Source organism: Rhinopithecus roxellana, chromosome 5 (assembly GCF_007565055.1).
Source record: "Rhinopithecus roxellana isolate Shanxi Qingling chromosome 5, ASM756505v1, whole genome shotgun sequence".
NCBI classification, from domain to species: domain Eukaryota; kingdom Metazoa; phylum Chordata; class Mammalia; order Primates; family Cercopithecidae; genus Rhinopithecus; species Rhinopithecus roxellana.
The window spans coordinates 175,137,013-175,157,783 of NC_044553.1; the positions used below are offsets into that span (position 1 = coordinate 175,137,013).

The 20,771-nt window shown below is 47.5% G+C and overlaps 1 protein-coding gene across 7 annotated transcripts in view; it reads left to right on the forward strand.

Moving 5' to 3' along the window:
* The window catches only part of DAPK2 (death associated protein kinase 2), a 143,429-nt gene that overhangs the window by 53,065 nt on the left and 69,593 nt on the right, over positions 1-20,771 (forward strand). For 6 of the 7 annotated variants that reach the window (XM_010355466.2, XM_010355463.2, XM_010355462.2 and 3 more), the window contains exon 3: positions 10,071-10,292. In XM_010355466.2, coding sequence (XP_010353768.1) covers positions 10,071-10,292 — 222 coding nt within the window. Of the gene's footprint in view, positions 1-10,070; positions 10,293-20,771 lie in introns of those variants that run through there. The other variant, XM_030931527.1, reaches the window with a different exon arrangement.

Here is a 20,771-nt window from a genome sequence, read left to right on the forward strand (position 1 = left end):
TTCTAGATGGCTAAGAGCTGACTATATCAATGAAGAATGAGATTCTTGCATCAAGAATCTTTCAGGCCTTAAGATCCAGGTGGACATAAGAAAATGGGCAAGAAATAACTGGTTATGATTCACACACCATCCACATTCACATACACAGATACACATAGCCCTCTGCAGAGCCACCTATTTAGTGTGAATCTTGGGAAAGTAAAAAGACCTTTCTATCTCCAAGTCGTCCTACCACTTGCCCCATTTGTGCCTAAACTTGCCACTATTAAAGCCCCTTCTTGGTCACAAATGGTGTTAAACTGTGAAGGTGTTACTTTGGAGGGTGGCCAGGATAACCCTTAGGAATCCTTTGTCACCTTACATGAATTATGGGAAGGATCACCGGGATGTGGGCCAGGAAGAGGCGGAAAGTTCACAGGAGATGGGCTGGATGCAGGAGAGGGGAGGGAAAGTGGGGAAGGAGGTATTCTAGAACATGAACGGTTTACTTTACCATTTTATGAGGGGTAATCCTGTACCCCCACAGTAATAGGAGAGCCTCAAACCATCCTGGATATTCCCATCTTCTTTCTGCAGTCTTTTTCCTGCGTGGCAGCACAAGCTTGTATTTAAGGTATTACCCTTTGATTCTGTCTCCTGGGCTTTGCCCAGGCTATAGGCTTGGCTGGCATTTCTAGGAGGGAGCAAACTGACCTGTTCTGTTGAAGTTCTTTTGTTACTCAAACATACATCTGACTCTCAGGAACTCAGGTGGTGGGAAGGACGTCTGACCCAACTGAGCATGACTGGCCCCTTGACTGCTTGTTCTCTCCTTTCCTGTGCTCCCATGAGGAGGAAAGGAAAGGGCAGGTTCATCTTGCTGATGTATTTCCTTGAGAAAGCGGCCACAACCTGATAGGGAGGGAGTGAAGGTGAGAGGTTAGTCGGGGCCTCCACAGAATGAAGCGTTTGTGTATCACTCCCTGCCTCTCCAGCTGTTGCAGATATTTTGTTCATGCCCAGGCTATATTTCCTTTTCATCTGTGTTTGTCTAATCCTGCAATAGACTATATAAGCCTTTTGAGTTGTGGGGTGTGTCTTGTTTACAGCACTTAGGACGATGATCAGTAAATGAGAGACAGATGGATAGGTGAGTGGACAGTTAGGAGGATGCATGGGTGGATGGTTGGGTGAGTACATGGGCAGGTGGGTGGGTGGTACCTTCCAAGCCCAGCATTTCCTCAGTAACCTACATCATGTTTAGTGTCTAGAAACTAGACTCTAGACTAAGGGAAATATCAGAGGATACTGAACTATATTTTCAGTGAAACTCTTTCTTTACATAGCCAAGTCAAACTTTAATTGAGCCTAACTTATTTCACGTCCTAGACTTGCAGGCTTGAGCTCATTTGACAACAGCATCAAAATGTACTTAAGTTAAAAAATAGTTGTCATCCTTTAACCCGACTTGGCCCTGCTAAATGATTCCTTCCTTTTTGTGCCTTAGTTTTTCTGAACCCCTGTCCCCTGCAAAAAAAAAAAAAAAAAAAAAAAAAAAAATGTCTAGAGGAAGGAAGTTAGTCTGTAGGACCTGGGAACGAAACAAGCAGCCCATAAAAGCAGCTGCTGCAGGCCCATACAGAGCAGCCACCTGTGACTTTGTGGACAGGGGCCATTTACAGGTCAGGAGTCAGTTGCCTGGAGACTCTGGCTCCTGGTACTTAGCCTACGTGTGCTCCTCACCGCTGACCCTGAGTTCGGCTTGGTTGGAGTGACTTCCTAAAAGACTAGATAATAATACTGAGAAGCATCTGCATTTCTGTTTTTCATTTTCATTGATGGTTTGAAACTTCTTTGGGATCATCTAGAGCATGCTGTGCTTCCATGCTGTAGAGCAGTACTTCTCAAACTGTGTTCCCTGGAGCTTTTGGGGTTCCATGAAGCCCCTTTAGGCCTCATGGGTGGGGGCGGTCAGTGGGTGGGCTCTGGGTGCCTCTCTAAAAGAAGCACAGCTTTTAATCTGTTTTACAATTGGACTTCGGTGAAAGATTTGAGAGAGGGTTCCACACCTCAAATTTCAAAGCCATCGTCAAGGGACTGGAAAGACAGTAGCAACAAGGTCAGGGAGGGGAAACAGGCTCATGAAATGGGGGGCCTGGGTCATTAGCTGGGAGAAGAGTCCTAGTGGGCAGCCCTGTGCCCTCTTCTGTTTGCACGTTCTTGGCTGGCGTTTCTGTTGTTCCAGACTCTCCACCTGCTGCTAACTTTGCTGCTGCTCCCTGAGTGTTTCTCACTCCTGTCTTGCCTGTCTAGTTCCCAGCGCACTGCCCACCTGGCTTTGGTAAACTTTTCCTCCTTACCCTTGACTCTCTGGCCTAAAACCCTGACCTGTTTCCTGCTCTGACCTCGGATAACATTATGTTTCTTCACTCTGTTTTGGTTTCCTGAATATCTGGTCCCTTGCTTGCTGTGACCTTGGGGAATGTGTCCCCAAGTGTTTTCTGCCTGTTGTTCATAGGATTTGGAGTGGCCTGGCTGGAAGATGGATGTGCTGGGAAAGGGTGGGAGATAAGGGACAGGGTCAGTCACAGAGGCTCACAGTGGAGCCTGGCCAGGCAGAGGAGTAGGGAGGGGGCTCAGTGACACCATCCCCAAGCAGGCTGTGGCTGTGGGATGTGGGTGTGGGTCCTCCGGGATCAGGCTGACCTGGTTCTTGTGGACTACAGCTTTGAGCTGCTCCTGCCTTTGAGACACATTGGCTGAAGGTCCTTGGCTGGAAGTTCCTAAGCATTATCCCTGTCCTATGGCCCTGAAACCTCACAGGGTAATTCCAGAGGAATCGGAGCTCATTGTTCTCCAGAGAGGAAAGAGGAACTGTGGTGACTGCGGTGGGGAAGCAGGAGGAGGAAGCCAGTCTCCACGACCCTCTGCTTTGGAACACTTCCCCTTTGGTATTCTCACCTCTGATGGCATCTTGTCCCTCAGCTGGGACCCTGTGTTCTCTGCAGCTCTGCCTCATTTCCACCTTGAGAGACTGGCGACTTAGGGGCACATCACTCAATTTGTGGACACTTTAGAGTCGACTAAGAGAGGGAATGAGGTTGACCCACTCAATCCATAGACTTTTTTCTTTTCTTTTCTTTTTTTGAGATGGAGTCTTGCTCTGTCACCCAGGCTGGAATGCAGTGGTATGATCTCAGCTCACTGCAACCTCCACCTCCCAGGTTCAAACAATTCTTGTGCTTCAGCCTCTCGAGTAGCTGGGACCACAGGTGTGTACCATCACACCTAGCTAATTTTTGTATTTTTAGGAGAGATGGGGTTTTGCCTGTTGGCCCAGGCTGGTCTCAAACTCCTGACCTCAGGTGATCCTCCCGCCTCCCAAAGTGCTGGGATTACAACAACCACACCCAGTCCATAGACCTTTCAAAGACTTTAGCAGCTTGGCCCTGGTAATTGACAGAACAAGTCTGGTTAGCTGTGGCTTACCACAGAGGGTGAGGGTGGGTGGACAGTGGGAGTGGTCTACCTTGATGCAGGCTGTGAGGGGTGCATTTCTTTTTAAGAATTTAAAACCAATAGTAGGCCCGGCGCAGTGGCTCATGCCTGTAATCCCAGCACTTTGGGAGGCTGAGGCAGGCAGATCACTGGAGACCAGGAGTTCAAGATCAGCCTGGTCAACACAGTGAAACCTCATCTCTACTAAAAATACAAAAATTAGACAGGCATAGTGCTGCGCACCTGTAATCCCAGCTACTTGGGAAGATGAGGCAGGAGAATTGCTTGAACTTGGGAGGTGGATGTTGCAGTGAGCCGAGATTGTACCACTGCACTCCAGCCTGGGCAACAGAGCGAGACTATGTATGTATGTATGTATGTATGTATGTATGTATGTATGCATGCATGTATAAATAAACAAACTGATAATAAAATCAAATAAAAATCAGTCTGCTTTTACTATCACCACATGCCAGCAATTAAAAACAATGTCAAATACTGTTCTCTTTTGGGATGGGCCCCTCTCCTCACTACTTGGTACACACTACTGGTCAGTTACCTCAAGAACCTCGCTGTAGCCGGAGTCAGTGACATGGATCTGTGTCCTAGCCCTGTTCCCTGGCCCAACTACCAAGTCACTTTACTTCTCTAAACCCAGGTTTTTTTCTCTCTTTTTTTTTTAATTGACTTTTTTTAGAGACAGAGTCTTGCTTGTCGCCCAGGCTGAAGTGTAGTGGTATGATCATAGCTCACTGTAGCCTCCAACTGCTGGGCTGAAAGTCATCCTCACACCTCAGCACCCTGAGTAGCTGGGACTGCAGGTTGTGCCACCTTGCCTGGCTTTTTTTTTTTTTTTTGGAAGACAAAGTCTCACCCTGTCACCCAGGCTGCAGTGCAGTGGCATGATCTCAGCTCACTGGCACCTCTGCCTCCTGGGTTCAAGTGATTCTCGTGCCTCAGCCTCCCAAGTACTTGGAATCATAGGCTTGCACCACCATGCCTGGGTAATTTTTGTATTTTTAGTAGAGACAGGGTTTCACCACATTGACCAGGCTGGTCTCATACTCCTGGCCTCAAGCGATTCCCCTGCCTCAGCCTCCCAAAGCACTGGGATGACAGGTATAAGCCACCATACCTCTCCAGTTTTCTTATCTGTGAAATGGAACTAAAAATGATACTTGCAAATATTAAAAAAGAGAATGAATATGAAGTTAGCTCATTAAGAGAAAAGCTGACCAGGTGTGGTGGCTCACGCCTGTAATCCCAGCACTTTGGGAGGCTGAGGCAGGCAGATCACTTGAGGTCAGGAGTTCAAGACCAGCCTGGCCAACATGGTGAAATCTCATCTCTACTAAAAATACAAAAAAATGGCCGGGCGCGGTGTCTCAAGCCTGTAATCCCAGCACTTTGGGAGGCTGAGACGGGCGGATCACAAGGTCAGGAGATCGAGACCATCCTGGCTAACACGGTGAAACCCCGTCTCTACTGAAAAATACAAAACAAAAAAAACCAACCAGGCGAGGTGGTGGGCGCCTGTAGTCCCAGCTACTCAGGAGGCTGAGGCAGGAGAATGGTGTAAACCCGGGAGGCGGAGCTTGCAGTGAGCTGAGATCTGGCCACTGTACTCCAGCCTGGGCGACAGAGCGAGACTCCGTCTCAAAAAAAAAAAAAAAAAAAAAAAAAATTAGCCAGCCATGGTGGTGGGTGCCTGTAATCCAAGCTACTCAGGAGACTGAGGCAGGAGAGTCACTTAAACCCAGGAGGTGGAGCTTGCAGTGAGCTGAGATTGTGCCACTGCACTCCATCCTGGGCAACAGAGGAGACTCCGTCTCAGAAAAGCTGGATGTAAATGTTGTAATGTTCACATTGCTATACAAGATCTATCCCATGGTATGATATTTGAGTCATGCCCTGGTTATTCACCCTTGACAGTGAAGACTTTGAGGGGTGGGGATTAAGCCAGGCTCCTCCATGAACTTTAAGAGCTAAGGTTGGGGACATTTCTGAGCACTGAGAAGCTATTCTAGCTGTACCCATTTTCATTTGAGTCCTGGGCAGACAACTAGAGAGCCCTTATGAGGTGCCACCTGGGGGCCTGACAAGTTTGGGAATGAGGCCCATCTGCCAGTAACATTGATGTCGACACAGCCCACTCGTCCTCCCGGGTGCTGAGTGAGTGCGGAGCTGAGTCCTCTGCCTGGGAAGAGGAGTGTGTTCCTGACAGAATTGCAGGAGAGTGTGCTGGCAGAAGCGGGATGTTTTCTGTATCTTGCAGGATTTACTGTCCCTCACGTAACCATCCTACGTGACTTTTGCAAGCCAGCCTCAAGCACAGAGTTCCCACCCACCCACGCCTCATGCTCTTCTCAGACATTACCCCGTGATTTCCCAAACAACCCTGGGAAGTGGGCAGGGCAGGTGTTATTGTCCCCACTTGACGAAGAAGGAAACTGAGGCCTGGGGAGTTGAACAGGCTGCCCAGGGTCCTGGCTCGTTAGTGGTAGGGCTCTGACTAGACTCCCAGTCTCCTGACACCAGCCCAGAGGAATTTGGAGAGTGAAGGGAAAGGGCTTCATTCCTGTTTAGAGTTGTCCAGGCTCTTTGGAGCTTTCTGACAGGAAGCTTTCTAAGGTGAGACCTGAGGTGGCAGGTGGAGAAACATGAACTGAAAAGGCAGCTCCTTGTCAAGCCCATGAAACTTTGACAGCAGGTTAGGACCAGGAATTGGGCCTCCTACGAGCCCCGTGCTGCAGTAGACCATGCATAGGTATTGATTGTTGCTATGGTGGGGCAGAGATACTAGAATATGTGTGCTTTGCATGTGTATACCAGATTCCAGTATTCCCATCGTTTTTGATTTAGTGTTAGCAACGACCTTCATTAGAGGTTGAATTGCTCCCCTCTGCTCCCTTCCTGGATGACATTCTGGGTGGCTCTGTCCTAAAGTGGACAGGCCCTTGCCTCCCACCCGTCATCCCTGTAGCCTAGCTGGTGACTTCTGCACTATGGGTCCTCAACTTCTGGCTGCAGAACCTTCTGTATGCAGACAAGGGCCCGTTGCTGTCACGGTCTTCACCTGCCCTTGGGTTGGCTGGGCCCTCTGATGGGCATACTAGAGCCACCTCAGGTTCTGCTTTTGTGCAACTGCTGACTGAGTACAGTGGCCAGGGAGTACCTGACTACAAATTTTCACTCCTGTTATCCTCCAAAAGCTAGAGTAATCTTCTGTCTTGATTTGCAGATTCATAACACAGCAGTTAGACTGGTGAAGCCCTCAAGGAAAAATCATGCTGATGGGAGAGATAACCCCTCCCCTCTGATTCACTTTCTTTACTCCTTTCCTGAGGTGATCAGATCAGAGAACTATGGGGAAGTGTAATACTGAAAAGGAGGAACTAGTATGAGTAACAGTGGTATAGTTTCTTCATTTGTGAAATGGAGATAATCAGAAAGCTGTCGTAAGTCAAAGGTTCTCAGCCCTGGCTGCATGTCAGTTACCTAGCGGGCTTTTAAATAACCCACATCTTCAGGCCCAAACCCAGGTCAGAATCTCTCAGGGTGAGACTTAAACACTAGGAATTTTAAAATTCCCCAGGCAATATCAATGTGTGGCCTGGGTTGAGAACTACTGCTCTAGGATTAAAGGAGTTGGCCAATTGCTTGGAATAGAGATATTTTCACATCTGGCTGTGCGTGGGAATCATTGGGGGCGGGGAGTGGTGGAGGGATAGGGTGGTGCTTTTAAAATTAAACTGAAGCTGGGTGGTGTGGCATGTGCCTGTGGTCCCAGCTACTAGGGAGTCTGAGGTTGGGAGGATTGCTTGAGCCCAGGAATTTGAGGCTGCAGTGAGTTATGATCACACCACTGCACTCCAGCCTGGGCAGCAGAGCCAGACCCCATCTCTAAAAATAAATAAAATTAAACCAATTCCCTGGTTTCGCATTCCAGACCATTTGAATCAGTGACTTATGTCTCTGGGTGTCTCTTGCCTAGCATTCGCGTGAACCACTTATGAATACCATGGGCCAACATTACAAATATTTCCAGTCTTCACAACTTTCTAGCGGGGAATCCTGATTCCTATTTGACAGATGAGCAAATCTATGTTCAGAGCGGGTGAAAGCATAAGTCCCTGAGGCCAGGCCTGTCTGACCTTGAAGCCTGGGGGCTGGGTCTGGTGGAGGGTGTTCTCCACTCTTCTGGAAACAGCCCAAGGAGTGGGGGACACCAGCCAGTGGCCTTGGCTCCCTCTGAGGCTCCCCTTCACAGGTTGAGCAGAAGGCTGTGCCTGAGTGAAGACAGGTGAGATGAGTAGTGGTGTGTGGTATTCGGCGCCATCTTAGTCACCCACTCTTAAAATACCTCCGTTTGGGGAGGGGAAGATGCCTGTGCAGTGGGCCTGCCCTGGTCACCACTTGTTGCCACAGCTGTCTTGCAGAGAGAAAACTCAGGCAGGAAAGCAAACACTCATTTGCTTTTTGAGAGTTTGGGGAATTTTTCAGGCATGCGATATGGAAAAAAATGCCTCTGTTTCCCTCATAAGACAAAGGGGAAACAATGTCAAGGTGGCCTGAAATGTTTAGCTCTAGTTTGCAAAAGCTTTTCTGCCCCTTCACAAGTCCTAAGGCTGTCAACACAGTGTGGAGCTGGGAGCTGGGGGATTTGGATGCCAAGCCAAGCCCTGCGCCACTACCTGTGTGCTCTGTAAACCTAAGTGTATCCCTTACCACTGTTAAGCTTTGCTTTCCCCACCGGTCAAGTAGGAGCTCAGGAATTCTGTGACAAGGTCACAGGGACTCTCAAACGCCAGGCCCTGTCAGCGGCCACTTGAGGTGTCAGAGGGAGAGGAGAGGCATGTGGCTGTCTTGACACTGAGACCCAGAGCCACCTGGGCCTGGAAGTTTGGTCAAGTGTTTGTTGGCACCTACCAAGGCACCCGCTGTCCTCGAGGCCCAGAGTGGCTCCAAGAGACCATATGTGTTAGAGATCACACTGAATGTGTTCACTCTGGCTCTGGGAGGCCTGGCTCCACTCCATCTGCGTCAGCCCCTAGTGTGTGGACATTTCAGAGCCAATATTTGGAACCGAAATAGCTGAAACTTTAGAGTCAGTGGACGATGTAAGATAAATTTGGCTCCACAAAGCATTCTCTGCCCAGTCCAGCCCCCAGGGTCTTCTCTCCCCCCAGAGCTCCATCTGTACCTGTTGTCTGTGCCTTTGGTCCCTGCCCGGTAGTGCCCAGCACAGATCCTGGCACAGAGTGGATGCCCAGACAGTGTTGAGTGAATGGAGGTTGAGGGGATGAGATATGCATGAGTTTGTGTTTGGGAACGTCTCTGAAGTGGCTGCCATAGAATGCTATATAAGTGTTGGTCTATCTATCTGTTGCTTGCTCATCTTGACTTTGTTGTTGTTATTGCCACTCTGGGTATTTTGAAGACTGTCTCACTGAGGATGATGCTAATGATGGAGTGGTCCAGATGCAGTGCTATTTTGCTATTTTCTGCAGTTGGAGCAAATATCCCAAGCATTTCCTTGTATTTAGCTTTTACCCCAGAGCCACTAAGAGCGTACCTCATAAGTCTGGAGTCTGCTGGCCACTTATTAAGCCATTAAGCTGAACCAGAAAACTTTCTCAGTTACCTAAGCAGTGGGTATTTTGAGTGGCAAGAAAACGTGGGACAATGATGGCAAATGGCAGTGAGGGGATGGGAGGACCCCTGAGAAAATGGCCACTGGGAAGTCTCTGGGTTCTTAGATCAGCTCCTGCTGGTTACTGAACTGAGGTGCAGAAGCAGGTGGTTGGTGCCCTTCTCTGTGGGGAGAACCCCTGGAGCACTCAGGGAAGCTGGCTCAGGGCTGCCTGCTGCTCTGCCATGGACTCCATTTCATGGTTGCTGTCTCTGTCCCTGGAGTGAGGGGTTTCTGAGCCCAGCCCTGGGTGCTAGTGCCTGAAGGGGACTAATAGTGGTCTAGACTGCTCTAAACTATCTCAGAGGCTTTGTGGACAGCTGGTTGGGTATCTGACTTTGAGGCTTGGCTTTGCCATTAACTCTGCAATGACCTCAGGTGAGTCACATGACCTATCCTTATGCCTCAGTTTCCTGATTGTATAACTCTCTGTTTATACCAAGTCCTCTGACTGTGATGCTCCCCCACTATAATGATTAACCTTGTTAGGTTGCCTCCTCTCCAAACTCTACCCAAACCTGGATCCCCATCAGCCCAGTCTGCTTATGGACATTGTGATTTCATCTGGTGGATCCTAGACTTGGGTGCTAGCTGAGACTTTGCAATGACAAGACTGTGTCACCTGATCAATAACCTTTCTGGGCCTCAGTGTTCACCTCTGTACACTGGGACTGACAATACTAACATTCATTCCTCATAGAAGGAATGGACAGAAGGGAAGCCCAGTCCCTGCCGCATCTCAGCCACAGGTTGTCATCCAGGTGGGGATGCAGACTGGTGGCGTGATTTGTCCTGTCCTGGCAGAATCACTCTGAATTTGTGTGACCTGGTAGCTGACAGTGGGGTCACTTCCCCAGTGACCACAGTGACAACCTCATCTTGTGGGTCTGTGTCCCCACAGTGGCCAATTTGCCATCGTGAAGAAGTGCCGGGAGAAGAGCACGGGGCTTGAGTATGCAGCCAAGTTCATCAAGAAGCGGCAGAGCCGGGCGAGCCGGCGTGGTGTGAGCCGGGAGGAGATTGAGCGGGAGGTGAGCATCCTGCGGCAGGTGCTGCACCGCAACGTCATCACGCTGCACGACGTCTACGAGAACCGCACCGACGTGGTGCTCATCCTTGAGCTGTGAGTGGGGTCCCCAGGACCCACAGGGTTAGGGGGCAGCAGGGGCAGGCAGGGCGGTGGAAGCTCTAGTCACAGGCCCCAGGTGGCAGCAGCAACCAGGCCTAAGCTCAGCCCAGAGGAGGTGAAGTCAGTGGTGGGCAGATCCCCTCTGCCTCAGTTACCCCCATCCTCCTCCTGAAACTGAGCCAAAGGAGGGGCAGGTTTGCTGAGTAGCAGGGGCAGAGGGCTATGGCCTAAGTCTGGCTTTCACTGGATCCTGGAGATCAAAGGAAAGAAATGACTGCACTGGGGTCTTTTCCTGGCTGGAGAAGCATGTGGGAGGGTGAGGGTGACGGAGGGTGGGGTGGGGCCAGGGGAGGCTGTCAGGGAGGGATGTGTACTATGAAGAGGGGAAGTACAAACATCTCCGGGCTCTGTGAAGCCCTTCTCCAGCCCTTTCCGGGGGAAAGTCCACTGCATTTGTGCTGTGATTGACACCTTTATTGTTATAATAATAGCTATTATTTAGAGAGTCCTACTGTAAGCCAAGAATTTGCTAGGCGCTTTGTATCTGTCGTCTTGTTCAATCTTTAAAGACTATGATGAGGGAAATGTCTTACTAATGCAGACAGGTTATTTTGTATTCATTGTGCAAGCCAAGTACTTCCGTACCTTGTTTAATCCTCATAACGATGCTGTCACACAGACACTCTTATTATCCCCATTTTATAGACAAGAACACTGGCAGGCTGGATCACTTACAAGATCCTATAGCCGGAAAGTGGCAGAACCCGGACTTTAGTCCACACGGCTTGTTCAGACAGCTATGAGTGTGAGGCGGGTTGGCCTTATGCTGGCTTAGCAGAGGAAGACCTCACAGTGTATGATGGAATTTGGATAGATGAGCCCAAGACTCTAGGGGTTAGTTGGCCACGCTGGTATCCTCCTGGGCAGGTGGGAGTCTGACACACAATAGAGTTTGAGTTGGGTTGTGGCACAAGTTACAGTGGCTGTGTCCAGACAAGCAGCAAGGCCTATGTAAAGAATGTTCTGGCCTGGTGCCGTGGCTCACACCTGTAATCCTAGCACTTTGGGAGGCAAGGCAGGCAGATCATGAGGTCAGAGTTTGAGACCAACCTGGCTAACAGGGTGAAACCCCATCTCTACTGAAAATACAAAAATTAGCCAGGCATGGTGGCAGGTGTCTGTAATCTCAGCTACTCGGGAGGCTGAGGCAGGAGAATTGCTTGAACCCGGGAGGCGGAGGTTGCAGTGAGCTGAGATTGCATCACTGCACTCCAGCCTGGGTGACACAGCAAGACTCCGTCTTGGAAAAAAAAAAAAAAAAAAAGAATGTTCTGAGGCTTATAAGCACGTATGCACCTTCCTGGTAGTGGGAGTGATAGAATCTCTCAGGAATCCCTGATTTTGTGCCCTTGGGCAAGTCACCTCAATTCCCTGAGCTTTAGATCTCATCTGTAAAGCAGGCGAGGGTGAGGGGCAGAGCGGGATATCTCAGTTCTCTCTTCTTCTTCTTATATAGCTACCAGTTCCATCCATGATAACCCATGAATCCATTAACCTATTAATCCACTAATGCATGAATGGATTAATCCATTCATAAGGACAGAGTCCTCATAACCCAATCACTTCTCTTTTTTTGAGATAGAGTCTCACTCTGTCTTCCAGGCTAGAGTGCAATGGCACAATCCTGGCTCACTACAGCCTTCGCCTCCTGGGTTCAAGCTGTTCTCCTGCCTCAGCCTCCCAAGTAGCTGGGATTACAGGCAGCCATCCTTAACCTGCCTACAGACTGGGTGGACCACCTGACATTTGAGATCATTCTAATTTGAGAACTATGCTCTGGTATGGGCAGGATATAGATTTAAGTAGCAGATGGGCATTTGCATACTCTCGCATTTGATTCTTAAATTATCCATCTCAGTGTTTAAATGTATAGAATTGCCTGTGCTTTTCCCTTCGCTAGCTCCCAGTGTCCTCCATGTTTCTCCCATGGACCTCCCAGCTGGTTGGATTACTGGATCCCTGCTCTGCCTGACCCAGAGAGAAGCTGAGGGTCAGCAGTCAGCATCCTGATTCCCAGCAGAGAGTGACAAGCGCACCTTGCTGGAAAGGCCAAGCCACTTCTTAAAAGTCTATTTTGGGGGGGAAAAAAATCTAAGCCGGAATGGAAAAGAGATTACATTTATAATCCTACAACCCAAACGCAGCTATTTATGTTTTTCTGTGGTTCCTCTCAATCTTTATCTATTTGTATACAATCATTGTACTTGTATAATTTCCTGCTCTACTTTTTCCCTCAGTTAACATAATTCTAAAAATTGGCTTTTCTCTTTTGACTAACAATAATGTTTCACTGAATTGCACACCAGTATTTCCCTGTCTTAGTCCATTTTCTGTGGCTTGTAATAGAATATCTGAAACTGGTTAATTTATAAGGAAAAGGTATTTATTTCTTACAGTTATGGAGGCTGAGGAGTCTGAGATTGAGGGGACACATTTGATTAGGACCTTCTTGCTAATGGGGACTCTCTGCAGAGTCCCCCAAGGCAGCCCAGTGTATCACATGGTGAGGGGCAGAGCGGGATATCTCAGTTCTCTTCTTCTTCTTATATAGCTACCAGTTCCATCCATGATAACCCATGAATCCATTAACCTATTAATCCACTAATGCATGAATGGATTAATCCATTCATAAGGACAGAGTCCTCATAACCCAATCACTTCTCTTTTTTTGAGATAGAGTCTCACTCTGTCTTCCAGGCTAGAGTGCAATGGCACAATCCTGGCTCACTACAGCCTTCGCCTCCTGGGTTCAAGCTATTCTCCTGCCTCAGCCTCCCAAGTAGCTGGGATTACAGGCACCCACCACCACACCCAGCTCAATTTTTGTATTTTTAGTGGAGATGGGATTTTGCCGTATTGCCCTAGCTGGTCTTGAACTCCTGACCTTAGATGATCCGCCCACCTTGGCCTCCCAAAGTGCTGGGATTACAGGCGTGAGCCACCACACCCGACCCAATCATGTCTCAAAGGTCCCACTGCCTAATACAGCCACATTGGGGATTAAATTTCAATGCGAGTTTGTAGGGCACAAATAGTCAAACCATAGCATCCTTATTGTTGGACACATGGTTTTTATTTGCTAGCTTTTAACCATTACAAATTTTACTGATAAAACAACTTTCTTCTCAAGATCTTCCCCTTTTCTTTTTAATTAATCCTTTCAGCAGAGTCCCCAGGATTTAGCTAAAATCACCAGGAATGGGATGACTAGGCCAAAGGCTGACATTTTTGGGACTCAATATCCTCGCTTTTCAAAGATGGTCCTGGTTAACCATTACCACCACAGCGTAGGAGTGTTGCTGTGTGCCTGCAGCCCTGCCAGCCCTGGGTCATTTGTTTTGAAACGCGCTTCATTATTTATTGATCTTTATAGCTATAAATTAATACTTTCTTATTGTAACTGGCGTGTCTTTAATTGCTGGGGAAATTGCCTGCTTCTTGTTTGTAGAGGCCTAGGAGTCGGTGGCAGGGGTGTGGCAGGTAGATGCTCTTGAGGTGTCCATGTTTTTCCCAACAGGGCTCATGGTCAGCCAGTTATGTGCCAGCTTCTTGTGAGCTCAGGTGCACCATCCGTAACATCAGTTGTCACACTGGTGCTCCCATGACTTGCTTGGGCCTCTGTGCTTGTTAAGTTCTGTCCCGTTTCAGTCTCCCCCTTCACTTCCAAGCTGTCTCATTGTTCTCAGGGTGCTGTCTATGGATTGCTAAGAATTTATGAGATTGGAGAAGACCCAAGCGTTCTAAGACTTGCCTAAGCCATGTATGGCAAGGGTCTGAGAGGGAGGACCTCCCAGGAGAGGAGTTCCTGGGCTTTTGTTTTGTTTGTTTGTTTTTGTTTTTTGAGATGGAGTCTTGCTCTGTTACCCAGGCTGGAGTGCAGTGGCGTGATCTCGGCTCACTACAATCTCACCTCCCAGGTTCCAGTGATCCTGATGCCTTAGCCTCCCATGTAGCTGGGACCACCGGCATATGCCCCCTGCCTGGCTAATTTTTTTTGTATTTTTAGTAGAGGTGGGGTTTCACTCTGTTGGCCAGACTGGTCTCGAACCCCTGGCCTCCAGTGATCTACTCGCTTTGGCCTCCCAAATTGCTGGGATTACAGGCATGAGCCACCACACCCGGCCTCATGGGCTTTTGTGCTTAGACTTAGTGACACCTGTTAGGCTGGTCAGAAGTCTTCGGCCTCCTAATAGGTTAGTAGGTTTGCCCAGTGAGTGTTAGTATCCACCTACTCAGTTGAAAGCTGCCCAGTTGCAGGTTTTATGAATGAGTCTACCCTGATCCCACTCCCCCTCTCAGCAACTGTTGTCTGGTGCAGGGCTTCCTCCTGCTCTCTGCTAAAGTGGCCAGCACTAGGAGGACATGCCTGGCCCTGATCCCTTTCAGCTGTTATTATCCCATCTGTGACCTCCCTAGAAGCAGCTACCTCTGGTTATGACTACTGAAGGCAGGACTGGGAAGGATTTTATTGTCCGTGTGAGTTGACTTCTCTATGTGGTATAGAATATATTAAAAATCTCAGTAGCTTAACTCATGTCACATGTGGAACTAGACCTGAAAAATGTAAGTCTCCCTGTGAAGGTTGGGCTGGCCTCCCATCATAAGCCCCTGACTGCTCTGGGACCTCCTTGATTCCAAGCCTGTGGAAAGCAATACTGCAGTGGTTGCATACCAGAGAACTGCCTGGCAGAGTGCTCCACAGTGGCAGTGATGCTTCCCAGGTTCCCGAATTGAGCCCAGCTTCCTGGGCCCAGCAGCTCTGGCAGCATTTCCCCCCCGTCGCTGCCTGTGCAGGTCATTCATGTATACATTCCCAGAAGAGTCTGAAAAGCATTTTCAGCAGGCACGCCACCCTGCAGGGAGGAAGGAGGCAAAGGTCAGATTTGCAGGAAGGGGATGATCCTGGGAACACAAGGAGAAGAGATGAGGCCAAGTCATTAGGCTTTGTTTTTCATCTTAAAGAGATGTGGGATGTAAGAGGAAAGAAACTTGGAAGGAGATGGGGGGTGGCTCCAGGGCAGAGGTCTTAGAGGCTAAAGAAATGACACCCAGGCTCCTTGATTAGGCTTCGAAAAGAGGTGACTGAGCATTAATGTGAATATCCCAGCCTGGGTATCCAGGGCCTAGACGGTGGCAGGTCATCAGCCTCCCACCTTTCTGAGTTTCTGGGGGAGATTCTAGGGAGCACAGTGGCTGTTTCCTTCTTCATCCCAAGGAGATCATGTCTCACCAGGTCTCCTGCCCAGATCCCACCTTCAAACAGATGACTGATTACCGCCCCCCCAAAGTCCTCACTCAACCCAAGCCTTCATGTCAGTGGCTTTTGGGAATGCTACGCTAAGATGCTTTTACATTGATGCAACATTTTATTTAAAGTAGGAGTTGCAGGGTTATTATTTATTTAGATATTCGCCCGAGGTCACAGGCCCACACAACCTGGCAGGGGCTGGCAGACTAAGCGTGGAGCTGGGTTCTATGTGTTTCAGAGGGGCACTGCAGATGTGAAAATTTTCAGAGGGCTCTGGACAGGTCTTTTGCAAATACCAAGGCTTCACTGTCTATATGATACAGAATATTCTACATCATGTTATTTCTAACGTTTTATTTCTTTCCTTGTTCTTTTATTCACCAAACTTCTATTGAATGTCTTTCTTGCTGTGGAAGCAAAAATAATCTAGCTGGGGAGAGAGAAAGATGGATAGTGAAGCCCACTGTGATGAGAGCATGGATAGTGAAGCCCACTGTGATGAGAGCATGGATAGTGAAGCCCGCTGTGATGAGAGCATGGATAGTGAAGCCCACTGTGATGAGAGCATGGATGCAGCAGAACAGGGATGTCAGAGGACTGCCCAGTACCTGGGGCTGCTTCAAGGCTTTCCGTTTTGCATCAGCACCTCAGCCGTTGTAATGTGGAAGGATTGTGGTGAGAGGGACATGTGGTGAACTGGGGCTGGGAAAATCTGGGTCTAAATCCTGGTCCTGCCACTTACTCGCTATGTGATCTTGGGCAAGTCCCTTGCTCTGCTGAGACTTCCGTTTTCTCATCTGAGAATGAGGATGCCCTCCGGGTGCATATCAAGTTCAAGTGAGGGAATGTTTGGGAAAGCACATTGCACTGGTGGCAAACTTCAGATAAACTCTAAATCAAGCCCCCTTCCACCACTGCCACCCCGATGATGACACTATTCATGTCAAGGACTTTATCAAGGATCTCATAGAGATTCCTCTCACTCTCACCCTCACCTCCAAAGCTGGTAATGAAAGCATTTTTTTTTTTCACTCCTGTTTCACAAGAAGAAAAGCTGATCCCTAGAACTCTCACATGTCCCACCCCAAGGCGAAGATTGTGTCTTTGCTGCTGAAGATTGGAGCCATCATCTTGGCTCTTTGACCCCAGCCTGCAGAGCAGACCCAGGGTTACTCTAGCAGCTGGGAGGGTGCTCCAGCTTCCAGCACCTGCCCAAGGTGGGGGCAAGGGTCAGAGTGGGGCACAGGATGGCCTCACCCATAAGACACTGAGAAAATAGTGCACCAGCCGGGTCCCCAACACCAACGCAGCCACCTTAGGCCATACCCTGCTCACCCTGAGCAGAGGGGCGCTGCAGCTATGGCAGACAGTACATATGTTCAACTGTGCCATCTTATCTCAGTCTCTCTTCACCCTTTCACCTTCCCCCTTCCCCCTTCTATTTTTTTGCCTCTTTTTTGATGCCATTGAGATGTTGGAAAACTAGGCCACTTGTCCTGTCTCACAGTCTGGATTAGACTTTTTCCTTCCTCATGGTGTTCTTTACCTCATTCCTCTGTCCCCTGTATTTCCTGTAACTAGTAGTTAGATCTAGAGGAGATACCCTGCCTATTGGCGCTGTCCAATAGAAATGTAATGTGAACCACATACGTAATGTTAAATTTCCTAGTTGCCACACTGACTAAACAAAAAGAAATAGGTGAATTGATTTTAATAATATTTTTATTTAAAATTATTAATGAGATATTTTACATTCTGTTTTTCAAACTAAGTCTTCAAAAGCCAGTGTGAATTTTATACTTAGAGCACATCTCAACCTCTTTTTTTTTTTTGAGACCGGATCTCACTCTGTTGCCCAGTGTGGAGTGCTATGGCACAATCACAGCTCACTGCAACCTCGACCTCAGGTAATCCTCTCACCTCAACCTCCTAAGTAGCTGGAACTAGAGGTGCACATCACCATGCCTGGCTAATTTTTGTATTTTTTGTAGAGACAGTGTCTCACTATGTTGCCCAGGCTGGTCTTGAACTCCTAGGCTCAAGTGATCTGCCTGCCTCAGCCTCCCAAAGTGCTGAGATTACAGGTGTGAGCCACTGTGCCCAGCCCACATTTCAATTCTTATGCAAAGCAATGCAACGGTTAAAGTGAAATGCAGTTCTACTGAAACAATAAAGTTGTATTTAATGGAAAATATTTTATACCACTTCAGTTTTTAAATTAGAACAATTAAAATTAAATCAAAATTAAAATTCAGTTTCTCTATTACACTAGCCACATTTCAAGTGCTCAGTAACCACATGTGACTAGTGGCTACTCTATTGGACAGCACATATCTAGAACATTTTCATCATTGTAGAAAGTTCTATTGATAGTGCTGAACAAGAGGCTTAAGCAGATTTAGGCTCCATTTTTTAAGTCACAACATCTCATAGGTGTTGCTGTGTCCTTCCTACTGCACTATTTTATGTCCGGTTGTTCTATTTTTCATGATGCTAAGATTACTGAGTGGGTCCAAGTGTGCTTCTGGAAATGTTTAAAGAAAGGAGAAAAGAAGATTTTGATGCTCTTTATTTAGGATGGACTAGGGGGCAGAGAATGATCCCCAAAGTTGGGTCAGAGCCATTTTAGCCATATAAGAATCATCTGGAGCCGGGCGCAATGGCTCACACCTGTAATCCCAACACTTTGGGGGTTAAGGTGGATGGATTGCTTGAGGTCAGGAGTTCCAGCTTGGCCAACATGGTGAAACCTCATTTCTACTAAAAATACAAAAATTAGCTGGGCGTGGTGGCGCATGCATGCACCTGTAACCCCAGCTACTTGGGAGACTGAGGCATGAGAATCAGTTGAACCTGGGAGGCAGAGGTTGCAGTGAGCTGAGATCACTGCACTCCAGCCTGGGCAACAGAATGAGACTGTCTCAAAAAAAAAAAAAAAAAAAAGAAAGAAAAAGAAAAGAAAAGAATAATCTGCAATACTCAGTATGCTGTAGTGCTTGAGAGCTGTTCTGCCTGGGTTTGAATCCTGACTCTATTTACTAGCTATGGGACTGTGGGCAAGTTGCTTAACCTCTCTGAGCCTTTGTTTATTTAAGTGTGAAATAGAAAAATGATAGTCCTTAGATCATAGGGTATTGTGATGATGAAATGAGATAATAATGTACATAAGGCATGTAACATAGAGTACGTGTTCAATGAATATTAATTACTATTATTATGTTGTCATAGTAAAAATACAGGTTTTAAGGCCTCACTGCTGGAGAATCTAATTTGTTAAAGTCTATGGTGGGATCTGGAAATCTGCATTTTAAAACAAGTTCTCCAAGTGATCCAAAGGTCCTGGATCCCTTGGCCTAGAACCCTTCCTGAGATCTTTCCCTTTGGGCCCTTGGCTTTATTTCAGCCCCAGCGGAGCTCACGCTGGCAGCATACCCCAGCTCCTGTCAGAGGATTGTAAACCAAAATTAAAATTCTAAGCCCCCCAACTGAATAGACCCCTCTCTCAGCCAACGGGATTCCAAAGTAAACCTGAAAAACTTTCAGGCTATGATGGGAAGAGGGGTTGGACATTATACTCTCCACCCATTGAAATTCGGGCACAAGTGACCAACATTAATATAAAAACAGTGAACTTAAGACTAACAAAACAGACTCTTTGCAGCAATAAGATAACAAATTCCAGCCTGACTCTACTATAACATCACATGACAAATAGCAGGCCCTGAAATAAATAGAAGTATTTTACCCTAATAAATCTTTTGACATATTTTGAAGTGACCCTGCAAAGCTGACTCTTGTGGGAAAAATCTATATTCTCTGGAGAATCTCTGTTCCTTTCCATGTCTTTTTCTGATCCTGAAGAGATTAGCTGAGAGTCTAGCACCTTTTAAGAATGTGAATGGTAGGCCGGGCGCGGTGGCTCAAGCCTGTAATCCCAGCACTTTGGGAGGCCGAGACGGGCGGATCACGAGGTCAGGAGATCGAGACCATCCTGGCTAACACGGTGAAACCCCGTCTCTACTAAAAAAAAATACAAAAAACTAGCCAGGCGAGGTGGTGGGCGCCTGTAGTCCCAGCTACTCGGGAGGCTGAGGCAGGAGAATGGCGTAAACCCAGGAGGCGGAGCTTGCAGTGAGCTGAGATCCGGTCACTGCACTCCAGCCTGGGCGACAGAGTGAGACTCCGCCTCAAAAAAAAAAAAAAAAAAGAATGTGAATGGTAAACATTTGCCATCTATTGCCTCCAAGGGCAGCCATCTGTGAGACTTTGTCTACATAATAAAAACCTTGGTCTCCATAACCCTTGTCTTAACTCAGACACTCTTTTCTATTGATTCTTTTGATAATAACCAATTGCCAATCATAAAATCCACCTGTGACCTAGAAGCCCTCCCAACTCCCTATCCTCACCTTCAAGTTTTTCCACTTTTCCAGACGGAACCAATGTGCACCTTACATTTATTGATTGATTCAGCCTGTAACTTCTGTCCCCCTAAAATGTATAAAATCAAGCTGTTACCCAACTACCTTGGGCACATGTTCTGAGGACCTTCTGGGACTGTGTCACGGGTCTTGGGCACTCGTATTTGGCTCAGAATAAACATCTTTAAATATTGTACAGAGTTTGACTCTTTTTGTTGACAGAATAAACAAGCCCAAGTAGGGTTGCCAGATTTAGCAAGTAAAAACCTATTTTATCTGGCAATCCTAAATCTCAGGGGCGAATTTTTTTGCTCTGTCACATCAACTATAGGATGCAAGAATGTAGAGTGTGAAAAAGTAGTATCAAGCATCAAAAGTAGTATTCTAGAGTCTTTAGAGATTAATATAATTAATGGGGTCTTCTGCTTAAGTTAGGGGCCATACTTAAATTCTCTTGAACCCCATAAAGGGGGGCCATCTTTTATAAAATTAAAGAAAGGGGGCTTTGGGGGCTGTCTTGCCCAATCTGCTTTTTTTGTATATAATGAAACCAGGTCCTGCCTGGAGAAGGGAAATGAGTTGTCTAAGGTCAGTGGCAAGGCTGGAATGGAACCTAGGTCTTTAGTTTCTGGCACAGCATTTTTCCTCTTTGTCATCTGTCTTAGTTCATTCAGACTCTGGCATTCTGTCTCTGCCCCCCACCCCAATTAATGTCCTTCTCAAATGTAAAATACATTCCTTTCA